General features: G+C 31.9%; 2 protein-coding genes across 2 annotated transcripts; one reads left to right on the top strand and one right to left on the bottom strand.

Annotated features, from left to right (window-relative positions):
• Positions 1 to 590: 590 nt before the first annotated feature.
• On the bottom strand, positions 591 to 2,285 carry LOC120194957. Its single transcript, XM_039197110.1, has 6 exons — positions 2,240 to 2,285; positions 2,030 to 2,124; positions 1,737 to 1,797; positions 1,025 to 1,089; positions 752 to 823; positions 591 to 672 (listed from the first exon to the last, which is right to left on the bottom strand). The coding sequence occupies exons 1-6, from the start codon at positions 2,268 to 2,270 to the stop codon at positions 616 to 618; spliced, it is 381 nt and encodes a 126-aa protein (XP_039053041.1). The 5' UTR covers positions 2,271 to 2,285; the 3' UTR covers positions 591 to 615.
• A 2,220-nt stretch (positions 2,286 to 4,505) lies between these two features.
• Positions 4,506 to 4,883, top strand: LOC120195022. The gene has a single exon (XM_039197165.1). It carries the CDS (start codon positions 4,506 to 4,508, stop codon positions 4,881 to 4,883), a length of 378 nt encoding a protein of 125 aa, XP_039053096.1.
• Positions 4,884 to 17,643: the final 12,760 nt, after the last annotated feature.

Here is a 17,643-nt window from a genome sequence, read left to right on the forward strand (position 1 = left end):
TATTTTAAGTTAAATAATGCGATGGATGTTACCAAAAACGATGCATTTTATGCGAAGATCGATTTTCTTTTATATTCGATTCACGTTTTTTAAACATTAATGAGGAGCGAATTCTTTATAAATTAGAAATAGTCGAGTTAGCTTTCCTGATGGAGGATTGTTAATTTTGAGTTTTCCTTTCGAGTTAAAGAATTTCTCTAATTAATTAATTTGAAGCAAATTAATCAATGTTCATAAATGGATCATATTTTTAAACTTTATTCGATTCATGAATTTCACCATTTACGACAACGTGTAAGCGATTTTAGTACCAATTTTGGCATTGTGGGGTGCTCACCCTTCCCCATACGTAACCGACTTCCGAACCCGTTTTAATCGAATCTTTGATAACGCAGACCAGTTTTGTCTTATAAAATGATTTTTTCTTAGAATTTTTAAAGACGATTTTATGTATTCGACTTATCTAACCCAAAGGTCGATGACGACTCCTTTTCTATTTTTATTCAAATCAATTCAAATCACCCAAATTTCCAAATTAAGTCATAACCGTTTTTAAAAACCATGAATAATGGTTTCACCTAAAAATTGTTATGACACCTATAAAATAATATAAAATCAGTAAGTAGAAGTATAAAAACCATGTACGTGCAATCCATGCCAGTGATAAAGCATCTGCAATCATGAAACACAATTAAGTTTATCAAGCTAGAAATAAAACATAGAACGAACAATCATTATAAAGTTTGTGTACCGGAATATCAGTGAAAGAGCCACAAAAGCTGGATGTGAAGCATAGAACAGATACAGTGGCCAAACCTGCAACCTACAGAAACCATATATCAACATAACATCATGAAATAAACAAGATACAGATGTATGATAACTATAAAGCCACCGTACTTTAACAAATATAACAAGTATCAAATCTGAACATAAAGGCCAAGGACGGTATATCTTCAAGCTTGAGACCTAAATGACAAGACTATTGACAACGACACAAAGAATGAAGGGTAGTATGACATACCTTCCAGATCTCAGATGAAGCTCTTTCAGATCTAACATTCTTCATTTTCCTACACAATAGGAGTCCTGATAACGCGAGAGAAAGAAATAGGCAAAAATATGAGTATCCCTAAGAGAGGACAGAATATGTGAGATAAATGAGTCTGTCAGAGCAGCCTAGTAGTAGTGGTGATGGTGGTATTCTCATTTGTTTAGGAGTCTTATGATAAGAAGATAAATCTTATGAGTTTTTGTAATCTAGAATCTAGATAGAAATTTATCTTTAAAGTCCTATTAGAAGTCGGCTACTCATAATCTCCTACTTCAGAATCAGATTTTCTAGCATTAACTCCATTATTCTCTCCTTCTCTCTCGATTTTCTCTTAGATTACAACAGAGTCATCTACTTTGCTGAAAAAAAGTATGAACTACTCAATCAATCACAAAGACTAATCAGCAAAATTTTTCAGGCACTTAGGTCAGCCTTGATGATATCACACATTTAACTGGAAGTGGCAAGTAATCTAAGCATGCATGCTGTTGGATATTAGGGATGGAAGTCTAACAAATATGACTTCTACGTCATATGAGAAGAAATGAGCATGTCTAGTTAAACTGATGTTAGACAAATTTTTGCCATCAGAAAGTTATCACAATAGGGACAATTTCAAACAATGTGAAAAAAGCAGAAATCATGAAAAAGGAAAAGTCCATATAAAATGCTAGTTGTTCACCATAACATGCTAGAGCTCCACCGAACAATAATAGTGCTGCAGCAGAAAGATCTATATAAACCTGCATGAGATAGACAGCCATTACTTCGGACTTGTAATAATAAAAGAACATCAAGAAATTTCACAACACAAATTTTATGGTTTTTTTTTCATTTTCCAACCAATAAATTAAAGGGGGAAAATTGTAAACACTATATCCACTTAAACATTCTCTATGACTGTCAAAGACTAAAAGATGGTACTCTAGGAAAATAACAATAGTTAAAATGAAAATAGTACTTAGATTTTCATACTTGAGCCACTGTTGACGAATCAATAGGATTATCTTCCATTCCTATCCATATTAGCACAGAAAAATCATCATTAAAAGAAATACAAGAACAGTAACCTGGTCAGAGAAAAAATGAATTAATGAGTTCATACAAAAAAGTATTATAGAAACTTTGAAACAATTACACATGGAAACCATGATAAAAAACAAAGAAGAAATTATATCCCTTTACCAGAATCACAATTTTTGATGACTTCCAACATGAATTAAACGGAAAGGATAGCATATTCTGGGTCTATCTGCGATTGATGACCTCGGTCTATTTAAAGAATTTTGTAATAACGCTTCTTCAAGACCCTGTTCTTCCTCTTCATCATCTGCCTGGTGGCAAAGGTCGACCCTAAAAAATTCAGCCACAAAGACAAGGGAATAGCTGATGAAGACAAACTACTTTTCACTCTAAAAGAAAATATGAAAACTTGGAAGGAACTAAAACAGTAAAAGGTTTTAGCCTGATTTATGGAACACTAAGCTCGAGTACCATTGCATTGGATTGGATGCACTGGGAAAAGAAAAAGAAAGCTTGCCCGTATAATGATTGATTAAGAAATGATGATTTAGAGTCAGCAACTAAAGCCGATCTCCCTTTGCTTTTTTTCTATTTCCTTTCTCGAAAATGAAAATGAAAAGTGCATATCTTAATTCATGTAATATCTCCAGTTTTTTGAATTTTTTTAATGGTTTACATGATCATATTCACTGAATAAAAATATAAATAAGTTACTTAAAAGAGAAGACATATCAGAATGACAAAAGCAAGAGAAATGTTGAAAAGAATAAAATTCTGGGGAGCGCTGCAACACACATATTTGCACTAGTTAATGCATAAACAAATCTGCCGCAGGGACAAAAAAAATGTTTCATTATGAGAATCTAAGCATACCCATGGCTATAAAACCACAAGAGAACGACCAGCATAGCCACCCTCTGCAAGCAGCAATGAGAGTCATTTTCCAACGTCTTTTTTGTTAAAACAATTTTAAATCTCATAAAATTAACACACTCAAAATCCATGGTTTCGGGAGTTCGGGAATTTTCTTGGATTTGAAGGATTTTGTGTGTTTATTTTAAAATTCGAACGATGAAAAGTATTCTTTCGAGAAGAGAAGCAACATAACTCGAACTAGCTTCATCGAAAGATCGTTAGAGGAGATTGTAGTATTAAAACATCAAACATTTAGGTATATTTTCACCGATATTGAGTGAGTTTAGTGGAAAGCTAAACAAAGAGAAATTAAATGTGAACGTTCTAGTAAATATCTTGTCATGAATTATGACTATGACGGGCAACGAGTGACCGAAACCGATGAACAAAAAAGTTGATTTTCTACATGGAACAAATTGATTAATAAATTAAAGATTAGTGCCTAAAATAAAACATTTTAAATTTAATGACAAATTAATATACGAACTAATGTTTACGAGAAGAAACAGTCACATTATCACATCATTAATGACTTAACGTGAAAATTTCTTAATTAAATCCGAAACTAATGTTTGAAACTAAAACTATAGTAGGTTCGAGTTCAATAATAAAAAAATAATACATAACTTAAATTTTAATGATATTTGAGATAATTTATTTATTTCTTTTTAGTTATCCATCTTGTCATCCTCATCAAAATAGTAATTACCTCTAAAAAAAAAACACTAAATAAAAAAGTTAAATTTGGGAATTTTTATGCATAACGTCTTATTCGTATACATTAGATAAATTGATTCTCTACTGTTTGTAAACTAGCTGTTTACTTGTAATTTTCTTTTATGCTTTTATGCTTTTATGGAATGTAAATCCATAGTTAAATCATATATTAAATCAAGGGAGCCCATTACATGAACAAATACGATTAATACCAACCCCAAAACAGATATATGCCAAGTCATCAATTTTGCAATCGTTTTGGAATTTGTTCTTCAAATATAGAAATGTAATCATCCCAAAACCCTAAATTGGAAGGAAGAATCGAACACAGAAAGTTGATATTTTGCCTAAATCTTCCGTGTCCCTGCAAATACGTACAATGTATTCAATAATCCAAATCTGATTTATATAAAATGCAGCATTCATAGCGTCAACAAACCCGATCAAGGAGGCAATATTTGTATAGGATCGATGAGCGAGTTATAAATAACGAATTCAAGAAGCAAATTTAACTGCATAATCCGAGATAAAATTAAACTCAGTTACAAACCTTGTTTCTTGCTTCATTTGTGCTTGAATCTACCATCAATGACAAGCTCAGGTAAGAAAACCATGGGAAGAAAAAAGATTGACATGAAGATGATTGAAAAAAAAAGAGGACAGATTAATCACTTTCTCCAAACGTCGATCTGGTATCTACAAGAAAATAGGTGAGATTGCCATATTATGCGGTGTTGATGTTCTTTTTATCTGCTTCTCACCAGCAGGTAAACCCTTTTCTTTTAGTCACCCCTCAATGGAATCAGTTGCTAGTCGCATTATGGGTCCTAGTTTTCTACCTCCACGTGATAATACTCACACTCTTGTTGAGGATCAACGAAAGGCCAGAGTCAATCAGATCATACAGCAATTTAATGTGGTGGCTAGCAAACTCAATGCAGCCAAGAGAAGGAGAAGGTGCTTGCTCGGCATGAAGGAGAGAGAAGCTAATTATTGGTGGGAAACTCCCATCGATCAACTTAACCCCAAGGAGCTAGAAGAACTAGAGCTTCGTTTTGCAGAGCTTCTCGAGCTCTACATCAGCAGGAGCAAGAAGATTGCAGCCACTACTTTAATGCCTACTCCAAGGGATCCTGCTCAGTTCAATCCATCTACTCCAAGGGACTTTAACTGAGTATTGCATCCTAGTGTCTGGAAACTTGATTTTCAAATTTATACTTGTATTTAAGTATTTTAAATCACTGTCAAATAAGTATTCATAATTGAATTTTGAAGAAAATGCATTATTTATATATATATTAGCAATTAAGTATCCATTGAATTGTCAAGGTTTTGACATAAAGCAATTTCAATACATTGATATTACTTAAATTAGCTTAGAATTGGTTGGTTTTAGAATCATAGATTGACTTAACATTAAAGACTATTAAATTATGCCAACAACAAAAATGATAAAGTTTCTAAAGGACATGAGTAAATAATTAATTGGAGAAGTGGTCAAAGAGAATTTGTTTTTTAAGGTCTTGGATTCAAGTAATTGTATAAGTATGATGTATACGTTGTCACAAAAATATAAATATACTACCTTATAATCATTTCAGATTATTAAAAAAATTAACCAAATGAAGAAACATGCTGAAATTCATGTCATATTAGAATAATAAGATAAAATATTTATAGATGAAAATAATGAAGGATTTAAATGGCAACATAATATTATTTCGAAAGCATAGACATTATATTGAGTGATTCCTTAAAGTACAAGGGACCACGGTGTTATTACTAAAAAATTAAACATTAAAAATGTAAGATTGATGTCAAAAATGTTGAGGCAGTCATCCAATAATCGGCCAGTACATTTATTTTTTATGTCAAAGTCTAAACGAATGAGTTAACTATCGTGGAAATGACAAAGAACATTCGCTTAGTTTGAAGGGTGGGAGTCCAGGCGCAAGGATTCCTTCTCGGTGCTTTCTTCTTATCTAATGATGGATTGGTTCGTGGTGGCTTAGGCCGAGATAGTTGCATTCCAATAAAATTAAATTTCATTTTAAAAGGATTATTCTTCTATCTCATTAAATTTATTTATTTTTTTAGATGAATATGCACATTATATTTCCCAAACACAAAACAAAACATACAGCCAGAGCAGAAAGGAACTGTATAAACAAGCCCCAACATAGAGAGCAGTGAAACCCAACAACCACCAAAAAATAATTACCCACTCAAACCAAGCCGAGTAGAGCACAGCAGCCGCCCCCAACCTGATTTTCATCCCACGCAACCTCAAACCAACCAACTCTCTCACCTGCCCCACTAAACAATTCACAGAGGCATCTACACCCCAAAAATGTCTCTGGTTCCTCTCCCTCCAAATACAAGCAATACAACAATTTCAAACCATTTTCAACAACAGAGAATTCAAAGACTTACTCTTGCACGAATGCCAAGCCCAACTTAACTCATGATTCAATCAAGCACACAACGCTGCCTGTCACATAACCTCAACACACTCTCAAACAGCTCTCGAGAAGCAACAAGCAAAAAATAAATGGTCCCTAGTTTCCCGCTCAGCCGAACAAAGCTCACAAACATCATCCACAACCATCCCGAACGAGATAAGTCTATTCTTGGTAGTAAGTCTAACGTAGCCATCCAAGCAATAACAGGAAACTTAGGAATATGGCCCGAATGCCACACAAGTTTATCCCAAGGGACTTTACCTCGAGTTTCTCTTACCACACTCCGGATCCCATGAGTGGAAGAAAAATTCGGACCAAGCAGCCTTTGAATATTGACAGCTTTCCCCTGAAGATTAAGCAAGCACATCCAAGCCCAGCTACAATTTTGCGAACAAGATAAATCCCAAAATGAGTTATTCTTAATGATATAAGCATGAACCCATGCAACCCACATTGAGCCATCTTTAAACAACACCTTCCTAATCAAGCCAACCATACAAGCCTGATTCCACACCTTTATATTCTTTAGCCTGAGACCTCCCTCATCTTTTGGAGACTGAATTTGGTACCAGCTAACCCTTACCCCTTTAACAGCCTTATCCTCGCCCTTCCAAAAAAGGTCGAGCAATACTGATTATTCCTCTTAATAACAACCCCATGAATCATCACTTGACTGCTCCATTAGTTCTCTATACTATGTATAATAGCCTAGATGAGCTAAACCTCCCAACATATGAAAGAACCTTATACTGCCAACCTTGCAACCTTGAGACAATTTTCTCAATCAAAGGGTCTCAATCTTTCACCGTGAGTCTCTTAGTAACTAAAGGAATGTCTAGATATCTAACAAGAAGTTTTCCACTCCTGATTATCGTGATCTCAAACACTTCCTGAAGAAAAGAAGCCTCAATTCCAGAAGAGAACAGCTTAGATTCCCCAGCATTCAGCTGTAACCCCGAGGATCTATGGAAAACCTTCAACACTTTCGAAAAACCTAAGATGGAATCAATGGTACCCTTAGAGAAAATGCTCGACCGCTCTATCTAGGAGTTTAGATAAAACATTCATGGTCATAACAAAAAGGTAGGAGGACGAACAATCCCTTTGCCTCACCCCTTTAGCTTCATTGAAGAAACCAACCAACCCGTCATTAAGAGAATCTGAGAATGACGCAGTGGTAACATACTCCCTAATCCAATCAATCATCACTGGAGGAGTTTCAAGAGCTTCAAGCACAAAAAAAACCCCAATCAGCTAAATCAAAGGCTTTCTGCAAGTCCAGCTTCAAAGCGCACGTAGGGGAGAAGGAAGTCTGATTATACCCCTTCATCAAATCCTAAGCCATTAGTGTATTATCAATAATACTTTTACTGGGATAAAAACACTTTGACTTCTCGAAATAACCTCAGGAAAGAAGCCCTGAATCGTAGCAATCAAGACCTGAGTAATACACTTGTACACCATATTACAACAGGAAATTGGCCTTAAGTTATACATGTGAGTTGGATTAATTTTCTTAGGGACCAGCACAAGAGTCGTAACATTGAAAGCAGGAAAGAACTGAGCATTTTCAAAGAAAAACAAGACAGCCCAGACCAAATCTTCCCCAACAATGTTTCAAGCTACTTTAAAAAAGTGGGAAGTGTAGCCATCAGACTCAAGAGCCTTATCAAAATCCTGGGCAAACATTGCGGCCTTAATTTCGTCACGAGAAATTCTTCTCACTATATAATGTTTAGCAACAACAGAAAAATGTAACACCCAAAATATCTTTAAGCAAAGCAATATCAACACTAGTAACAAAACAATCCCGCTTGCCCAACATATTACGAAAAAAGAAAATCATTCAATAAATAATGAATAGACTGCCTATTCTACTTAACAGCAACCATATAGTAGAATAAGTGGGTGTTTTGTTCACCATCCTGCACCTAACGAGCACGAGCCTTTTGCCTAAAAAAACTCTCTTACAGATCACAAAATATCTTGTATTCATTACTCACATCATTCTCTTGGCTTTGCAAATCTTTATCCAAAGGGTAAGCAATGATAACTAACTAAGTTTGCTCCAATTCAGTCTTCTTCTGCTGAACCTGCAACGAAATATGGCCGTACTTACTTACATTCAACTTCCTCAACTGAAGCTTAAGTCTCTTGAGTTTAATAAACAACCTCCTCATAGGATTATCAACATGAAAAGGTAAGCTCTAACTATCACCCACAATTCTAAGAAACTCAGAGTCCCTAGTCCAGAAAATAAAAAAAAAGGAAAGCTTAGGATGGGAATCTTTCCTTCTATCCATCCACACCATCCCTGGGCAATGATCAGACAAACCAAGCGCAAGAAATTCTACTTGAATACGAGGGAAAGTCACTATCCAAGAATCAAAGACCAATACCCTATCCAACTTTCTAGCAAGAAAAGTATTCTCCAACTTGTTAAACCAAGTCAAAATTGGTGCACGAAAGGAATAGTCCAATAACCCAACCGAATTAATGCACAGATTAAAATCATCAATATCCCAAGACAGGGCTTACCTATAAACTCATAATTTTCCTCCTGAAAAGCGACAACATTGAAGTCCCCTGCAGCCACCTAAGGAGAATCCCCAACTATTCCTTTAACATCCCCAAGATGTTGCCAAAGCCTCACCCTATCAGTCCCCAAATTAAACCCATAAACTGCTGAAACAAAGAAACTAACTAAACCAACATGAACCAAACACGTGATACACTGATTCGAGATAGCAATTTCAGCAACATCAATAGAAATGCTTAGTAAGAAACCAAATCCGACCAAGATCATAACAAGCATAATTGTGGAGGCGATTCCATCCCACAAAACACATGTCCCAGATAGCTTGCACATTACACTCCCTAACCATAGTCTCCAGCAGACACGCCACATCAATATCAAGATAACGAATTCTCTCTAACACACCCTTCTGTTTTAGGGGGCTGTTGAAACCTCTAACATTCCAAAAAAAATTCATGGTGCTACTGAGGAAAAAACTTCACCCTGTTTCTTCCCCCAATGATCATTTTTCTTGTTCTTATTTAGACATTGCATCAAAACAGCCACCCCCTTAGCAGCCTTACAACTCTGCCTAGTAGCACGGGAAGGATCAAACTGCTCCACAACTTGCTTCCCCTTATCAACAATAGCAGGCTTACCCACACCAGAAGAAACACCAGGTAGGCCCGAAGTCACACATTCAGGTGCTGGATCTCCAATCGGAACCTTCTCCTGCAAAGGCAAAACTACAACAGAAGCCCCCTAGTCTGAATCTCAATCATATGATCCACAAGTGACTATTCCTTAACAGATGACCCCGTAGCAACAGTCTGATCTTCCAAAACAGATGGAGATCCCAATGCATCACCAACAGCCACTGAAACACCTCTACCTGAATTTTCAACATCCTCAGAAACTGCAATCACCCCTTTCGGAACCCAAACTTTCTAACTTGATTTTAAAACCTTGCAAGCCTTCTTACTATAACCAATGACAATGAGAGCATCTAGAGGGAGTCCAATCCACAAACACCTCAATTGCAGCCATAAACCCATCATTCAACTGAACATTAAGAAACCGAGGAACTCTAAAACCAACCTCTATTTCAATACAAACATTGGCAAAAACAATCATATGCCTATGTGCAGTAAGGTCATCCATACACAAAGGGGTCCCTAAAGCACTCGCAATATAGCTCAAACCAATTCGAGTGAATAACTCTAAAGGGATATGACTCAGATGAGCCCATACAGGAACCCTACCCAAGCTCAACTCCAGGGATTTCAAATTAGGTGCCCATTTTCTCAGAATAATTGGTTTATTATGAATATGCCATGGCCCATTCGAAAGCACCCACGCACAGGATTCAACAGTAGGAAATTGAAACAATAATAGATCCTCTCCGACAGTGTTGATAACAATATCACCAAATTTCCCCCAAATTGATTTAACTAATCGCTGCAAAGTAGATAAATTAGGTGGCTTACCAAAAAACTGAGCCACCATCGAATTTTTCTAAACTTGCATCCCCACGTCGAAGACCTCTATTAGAGGCTTAACCCTGAACTCCCCATTCACATAATCAGGCGAAAAGAATTGGAGAGAACGATCCTCCTTAGCCTAAAAAAGGCTCCTCAAATTCATGCAAGACGATCCATCCCCATCGCTCGAACTCATCCACAAACAACCCACGAAAAACAACCAGAAACGAACGGAAGACCTGCTAACGTACGCCAAGAGCTTTTCCCTTGCTTTTCCTTCGTTGAATTTATTTATTATTAATTCTTTTAATGTTTTAATTTTAATTCATTGTTATTTTCAATTTATTATTAATAATAATATAAAAATTATATTTTAAAAACCTTAAATCAAATAAATTTTAAATAAACTTTTCACCATTTGTGTCATTTTTATAGATCAAATAATTTTTTTTTTAATTTTATTTAGTCAGCGACGATACCGGTCCGTTTATTTTTTTTTTCTTTTTAGTTTTTAATAAGAACAATTTTGTCTTTGCGAACGTTTATATGTACCTTTATGGTTAATTTTTCTCTGTCTTTTGGTAGTTTTCGGTCGTTTGGTCGTTATTTTCGTTTATCTTTTCTCTCAGAGTTATATTTGACATCTCCACGACTGATCAAAATAGTACTTATTTGTTATCATATTGATCTTCCTTGCTTTGGACCCTCGAATTGATTTGGATATGCATTTTGCGTTCGTGAATAGTTTTCTCACGTCACTTTGCTCTAATTTGCGATTTGTCGGTGGTTTTTTAATAGTTTCACCCCTTTTGTGGTTCGTTTGATGATGTAGTCAGATTTGTTTGTATCTTTATTTTGTTTGATTTTTTTTACATTTTCATTATTTAGTTTTTGTATGATCTAGGTGATTAGTTTTTGTGTCAATGGTTATAGAAAAATGTCCTAATTATAATTTAGTTTACGATTATGCTTGTAAATCTTTATTGTAATTCTGGATATTTTCTTTTTTTTAATAAAATTAACGATTTTCAAATAATAATGATGATGATGATGGAAATATTTAGTAAAACTAAAAGCAATAAATAATTTATATTTTATATAATATAATTATTTAATATATCAATAGTGGAAAATAATATCATAAAATGTTATGTTTTTTAATTAAAAAGTAGTTGATTTCGACTTTTTATGAGTCATAAAAACGCGGGGAGATTGGTCGTATAAAGTTGGCAAAGCAAGGCTAACTTTGACTTTCAACTAAAATAATGCCCCCTCCACTTACGATCGATTCCTTTTATCCGTGTATATGTAGAAACTGAACTTTTGCTCCAGTATATATAAACCAACATTCAAATTCTCTTCTTCTCCAACCAAAGATCAAAGCCAACAACAACGATTTTTATTCATTAAAAACAAAGTGATGGGTAGCAGGAAGAGATGGGTGTTGTTCAAGAGGCTGACGAAGAATGAAGCAGGGAGGTGGAAGCGATGGGGGTCTGCTTTCAAGTGGAAGAGGCTAAACATGAAACTCTCTTTCTTTGACGATGTACGTTTCAAGATTGTCTCAGTTCTGGGGGCTATTTACTTGGTGGCCACCCTCTTTTTCTTCTTTCTTTGTTGAGGCTGTCACTTTTGACGGTTTTAATTGTATGTAAGATCTATCACCTATCTACCTTCTGGGATATTCTTTCTTTCTTTCTTTCTTTTCATTTCAGGTGTGTAATAGTACTCTAGTTTCTGTCTTCAGACCTGGGGATTGGGAAGTAAATTTGACAAAGCAAAGTTCCAACTTTATCATTACCAGAGACCCAAGAATCCCATAATCACCAAAACAGAGCTATCAAAATTGGATAATATACTTAAAACTTAAGTTATAAAAGCTAGAAATGTGCATCGAGCTTTAGATTTAATTGTTTCGTTAAACAAAACAAACCCAGAAAAGGCCCATCCCCTATTCAAATTTACAAGTATCAGAGGATCAGGGGAAGTTCACAAAAGGGTGGAAAGAGAAGATTAAAGCAGCAGTTCTTACTCTTGGCAATCAATGAAGGCTAATCTTCCAGCAGTAACTTGCAAAAAATTGATAATTGTTTATTGTACACAATGCTGTTTATAAAGTTATACGGGCATATGACAGATATAGAGATTCTCAATATAGTATAGATTTATTATTTAAAATTTAATGTTCAAAAGAATTCTTCAAACAGTTTTAGACATCAAATAAATATTGTTATCTTTAATAACTTTTTGTTTAAATAGTTATGTTTGTAGAGTCATGCGAGTTGTCAATTGATTGAAAAATTGATCAACAGTTTCAAATTATTTAAAAAATATTTTAATGTTTGTAATTTATATATAAGTTTTTAAGATAATAAAATTAATATATATATATATATATATATATATATTTATATATATTCTTTCATTATGCTGAAATTTGGGTTGTTTGGCAACGATGGTGTAGAGTGTGGAATGTCTATATGGTGTTTCCGGAAAATGTTAAGCAACTTCTGGAGGTGTGGTTCTCTCAGAAAATAAGGAGGAAGTTTCGAAATATTTGGATTCTTGGTTTTTTTGGGCTGGTGTGGGTTATTTGGAAGTGTAGAAATTTTCGTAGATTTCAAGGGGTTTTGCTGTCGGCTGATCAGATTTTTCACAGAGTAAAGATTCAGATTGGTGTGTGGGCGAATTACCTTTGGCCATTGTTGATTCCAGTAGTTAACAATTTCGTTTGTAATCCTGAAGCAATCTTAGGTGCCAGGCGGGGTTATCTCTGATTTCTGTTGCTAAGCTTTCTGCTGATTTTGTTCTGCTTTTATGTTTGGTCTTTATCTCGTATCTGGTTTGTTTCTCAAAGTCTCGCGTTGCTTTTAGATTGTTTCCTCCAGTGGCTTTAGTTATCTACTCATTGATTACATCTTTGCTGTTTGGTTGTTCTGGTTTATAGTTTTTTTGGTGTTCGTTGCCATGAATGGTTGTTTTTGAGGTTGTATTATATTCTGTTACTTGGTTCTATCCCATCTAAAGGGACACTCTTTTTCCTCCGTATAGGCTTAGGGAGTAACGAGGCCCTTTGGATGGTCACTTTGTATCAATCCTAATACAAAGTACCTTATTTTCAACAACAAAAAAATTTATGTAACGAGGCTATTAATTGTTGTATAATATCTATATACAAGCTACAAAAGTACTTCATAAGCCTAGCTAGGTTATAGAAATATGCAATGACAAACATTTAACAATTTTATCATCAAGTGCGTGAATTAATTTAATCTCAATGATTAAAGTGATAGTTACGTTTAAAGATTTTGAGTTTAAGTACATTATACATCAGAAATGTTTGAACTTCATTATCAAATGGATTAAGAGATTTTCGAATAAGTATTATCTTATAATCACCTTTAGGATAATAAAAACCAATTTTGTCGCCAAGCAATTGTGATACGCATAAGATGCGCTAAACCAAAGATGGAGTTAGGATCAAACGTTGAGGGGGTAAATTGTTTTATATAAAAAGAATAAGAATCCATTAAATATTTGAATCTAAAAATTGAGAGAGACAAAGATCTTATTTGACTTATATTTAAATTAAAAAACACCTAAACTGTTATTATGCTATAAATTTTGGAAGAGACAACGGTCCTTGTACGAAGCTATTTGAATTAGATATTAGGCAAAAGTTCGTATTTTGACTTTGTTGAAGTTGATACAAGTTTTATTTAAAGTAGTATCCTACTATATATTTAGAACTTTGTTTTAAAATTTTTATCAGATAATTTTTAGATAATCTATTTATTAAAAATATTATAATTTTGAATTATTTTAATTTTATAAAATATTTGAATCATTATATAATTTTATCAGTGTTAATAAATTAATAATTAATTAACTTTGGGATTTTTTTGAAAGACTTTTGTATTCTTACATAGGATAATGTTGATTTTTTATTAGAAGATCCAAAAATATGAAAACATAAAACGGCTAAAATTTAGAGAAAGATTGATTAAATATTTAATTAAAGTTAAATGGGGTTGGAGCATATTATATATGTATATGACAAAATTCTACACCTACGTAGCACACTACAATACATTATTTTATTCTTATTAAGTAAATATTAAAAGGTAAATTACATGTTTTGTACCTAAATTGTTGAAACACATTATTAGTTAAATTATTCTTATTAAATAAATATTAAAAGGTAAATTACACGTTTTGTACTAAATTATTATTTTTGTTTTGTTTCAGTATCTAAACTTTAATTTTTTTGAAGTATTAACAACAGTGCCAATATGACATCACATGTCATTTTTTTGTTTTTTAATTACTACATTATCATTTTCTTTATTCACATTTTCTAATAATTTTATTTAACTAATTACATGGCATCACATATGGAGATAAAAAGATAGAAGCTATTATTGCTCCAAATACGAATTAAACTTGGGTCCCTTACATGAGAAACAAATCACTTAGCCATTAAGCTAAGTTTGTCATTCAACAATTTGTATTTAACTTGTATAATAGTATCACCACCAAATCAATATTTTCGATGATTACAAGATTCAAATATGAGACACTTTAAATTAATGATTGGAAGCTTAGCCACTCAACTATAGTGTAAATTTACACCTTCAAAATTTACACCTTCGAAATTTTTATTTGTTCGGGTATGTAAATAAATCACGAATATGATCCAAGTAATAAATGCCCAAGTTTCCTTTGGGTTAATACTTATATCATTATTAAATTAAAAGACTATTTTTTTATTTAGAAATAAAAATAATTAAATAATTTATATATTTTTATTAAAAAAATTATGAAATCATTATAAAAAGTATATTTATAATATTATAAAATATTTATTTAATTTTTAAAATTAAATTATTATTTATTGGAAATAATATTATTTTTAAGTTATCTATTTAATTTTAAATAATTTAAACTTTAGGGTAAATATACTTTAGTATCTAACTATCACTTTAATTCCATATAATATTATTTAAAATTAAGTATATCTTTTTAAAATAATATTATTTCAAATAAATAAATAATATGACTTTAAAACTTAAATAAATATTTTAAAATATTTTTTATAATATTATAAATATATTTTTAGAATAATTTAATATAATTTTATAAATATATATAATAATTATTTAATTAATTTTATTTCCAAATAAAATGAAAATTTATTATTTAATTTAATAATGATATAAGTAAGTATTAAGTTTTATAAATAAAAACATGTTCACGTTATAATTGAATGACTAAGCTTTTTATCATTAATTTAAAGTGTTACATATTCAAATTTTATAATCATCGGAAAATATTTATTTTATGATGATACTATTATATAAGTTAAATATAAATGCGGTGAAATTAACTCAAATGACTAGTTTTACTCAATGATAGAGTATCTTGTACATTTGTAAGAGGCCTAGGTTCAATTTATGCTTAGAGAAAGAATAGTTTCTTTTATTTTATCCCCACAGTTGGTGACGTCTAACCATTTAATTAGATAATAAAATTAATTAGAGTGAATTATGCGTTTAATATTTAAACTATCAGTTTTAATCCGTTTTAGTAACTAAACTTTTGATTTATTCAAAACCATACCTAGAGTTTAGTTTTTGTTTCATTTTAATACACATATTCTAAATTTAACGTTAAGTTTTGAAAAAAAAATGAAAGTTTAGGTACTATAACGATCCAAAATTGATAGTTTATGTACTAAACACATTAAGTTTTTAATAATGAGGTATTAAAATGAAGCAAAAACTAAACCGTAGGCATGATTTTGGAAAAATTAAAAGTTTAGATATTAAAATTGACAAAAACTAATAGGTCATGTACTAAATGCATAGTTTACCTAATAAATTAAAAAATGTTAATGAAGAAACAAAAAGATGATGTGAAAATAAAAAAATTTGGCATATATGCCACATCAACATTATCGTTATTGGTTTTGAAAAAAATAAAATTTAAGTAAAACAAAATAAAAAAGATAGCATAAGTATTAAATGTATAATTTACCTTTTTAATTTTGATTTAATAAGGATAATTTAATTAGTAATATGTTTCGGTGTATTATTTTAGTGGTATACTGCGGTGTACGATATACGCTCTAAACTCATCCATATATAAATGTGTATAATAATATTTGTACGTATTTAAAATTTAATGACATGACATCATTTTATCAATGTTCAAAACTTAAATATTTAAAATTATTTTAATAGGAAATCTTGTATCTTTATGTAATATAGATATGAAGAAAACGAAAGATAAGCGTGAATGGATTTAGGTCATTTATCTATTTATGAATAAGAGCACGTTTTATTGAATCAAATATTTTGGGTACTCAAGTGTGAAATGATATCTCTCCACCTTATTGCATAATTTCGATGATATCAATGTGAATCTAAAATATTGCATTTCAAAATTAAATAAATAATATAGTAACCAACAGGTAGTTTGAAGTGGTAAGTAATTTGATATTGCTTAAATAATGTCTCAAGTTCGAGTTATTGTGTATGCATAAAATTCTCGCTAGAAGACAGGGGCTGATGTATGTGGCTCCCTAGGGGAGCCACTGCACACCCATTATTTTGATAAAAGTGTTAAATTTAGTTTAATTTGTTAATGAAAATCGAAAAAAATAAAAAAAATTTGCATACCCAAATTTTTAGAATATGAGCATTAAAATTTTGGACCCATATTTTTTAAATTCTAGATCTGCCACTGCTAGAAGACTCATCCACCCAAACTAGGTCTGCCATCCGAGTCGCCAGATTTGTCAAGGCAAACTTAGGGAAAAAATACAATTCTTAACATTTATATGTTATATCAAATTGATATTATTTTTTTAAAAGAAACATAACATATTTAAATATTTTGTAGACGTGGAAGATTAAATTTTTAAAACTTTTAAATTTAATGATTATGTTTATTATATTAACTAAATTGATATAAAATTAATGCAGATTTTTATTTTTAATTTAAATGTTTTAATATTCATTTTAAAAATTAATAATGAATAAATTATATATATATTAAAAATTTAATTCATTTATTTAAAAATTAGAAAAAGATAAGAGATAATGTATAGGTAAAATAATTTAGGGATACGTTAGTTAAAAAAGACTTATTAAATTTATATTTTTTATAATTCTTACCTAAGAGAAGGAATAATTTTTTACTCTTACGAAATATTGAACACGTTATTTAAAAAAAAACATAAACTAAAGTTTTTTAATTAAAGTTTTTTAAAAAAATTATTAACGATAGTTAAATTGTTGAAAGAAATGAAATTGATTAAATCGAATAAAAAAACTATATAAACAAAACAAAATGATAATAACGTGTGGCCAATTATGTACAATATATCAAAATGTCCATAGTGCCCGCGCCGCTGGGCGCTGGCGGGTATAAGTGCAGCCGAAGTAGATTTGAGCCTATATACACACTATAGCA

The sequence above is a fragment of the Hibiscus syriacus genome, unplaced genomic scaffold (genome assembly GCF_006381635.1).
Source record: "Hibiscus syriacus cultivar Baekdansim isolate YM2019G1 unplaced genomic scaffold, ASM638163v2 tig00117005_pilon, whole genome shotgun sequence".
NCBI classification, from domain to species: domain Eukaryota; kingdom Viridiplantae; phylum Streptophyta; class Magnoliopsida; order Malvales; family Malvaceae; genus Hibiscus; species Hibiscus syriacus.

What these genes read in the sequence shown, in the direction of transcription:
- LOC120194957 (XM_039197110.1), bottom strand. Translation starts at nt 2,270, where the DNA reads ATGTTGGAAGTCATCAAAAATTGTGATTCTG. An exon ending in CATCAAAAATTGTGATTCTG is followed by an intron (nt 2,125 to 2,239) that starts GTAAAGGGATAT and finishes TTCTCTGACCAG; the next exon opens with GTTACTGTTCTTGTATTTCT. An exon ending in TGGAGCTCTAGCATGTTATG is followed by an intron (nt 1,090 to 1,736) that starts GTGAACAACTAG and finishes TCGCGTTATCAG; the next exon opens with GACTCCTATTGTGTAGGAAA.
- LOC120195022 (XM_039197165.1), top strand. Translation starts at nt 4,506, where the DNA reads ATGGAATCAGTTGCTAGTCGCATTATGGGTCCTAGTTTTCTACCTCCA.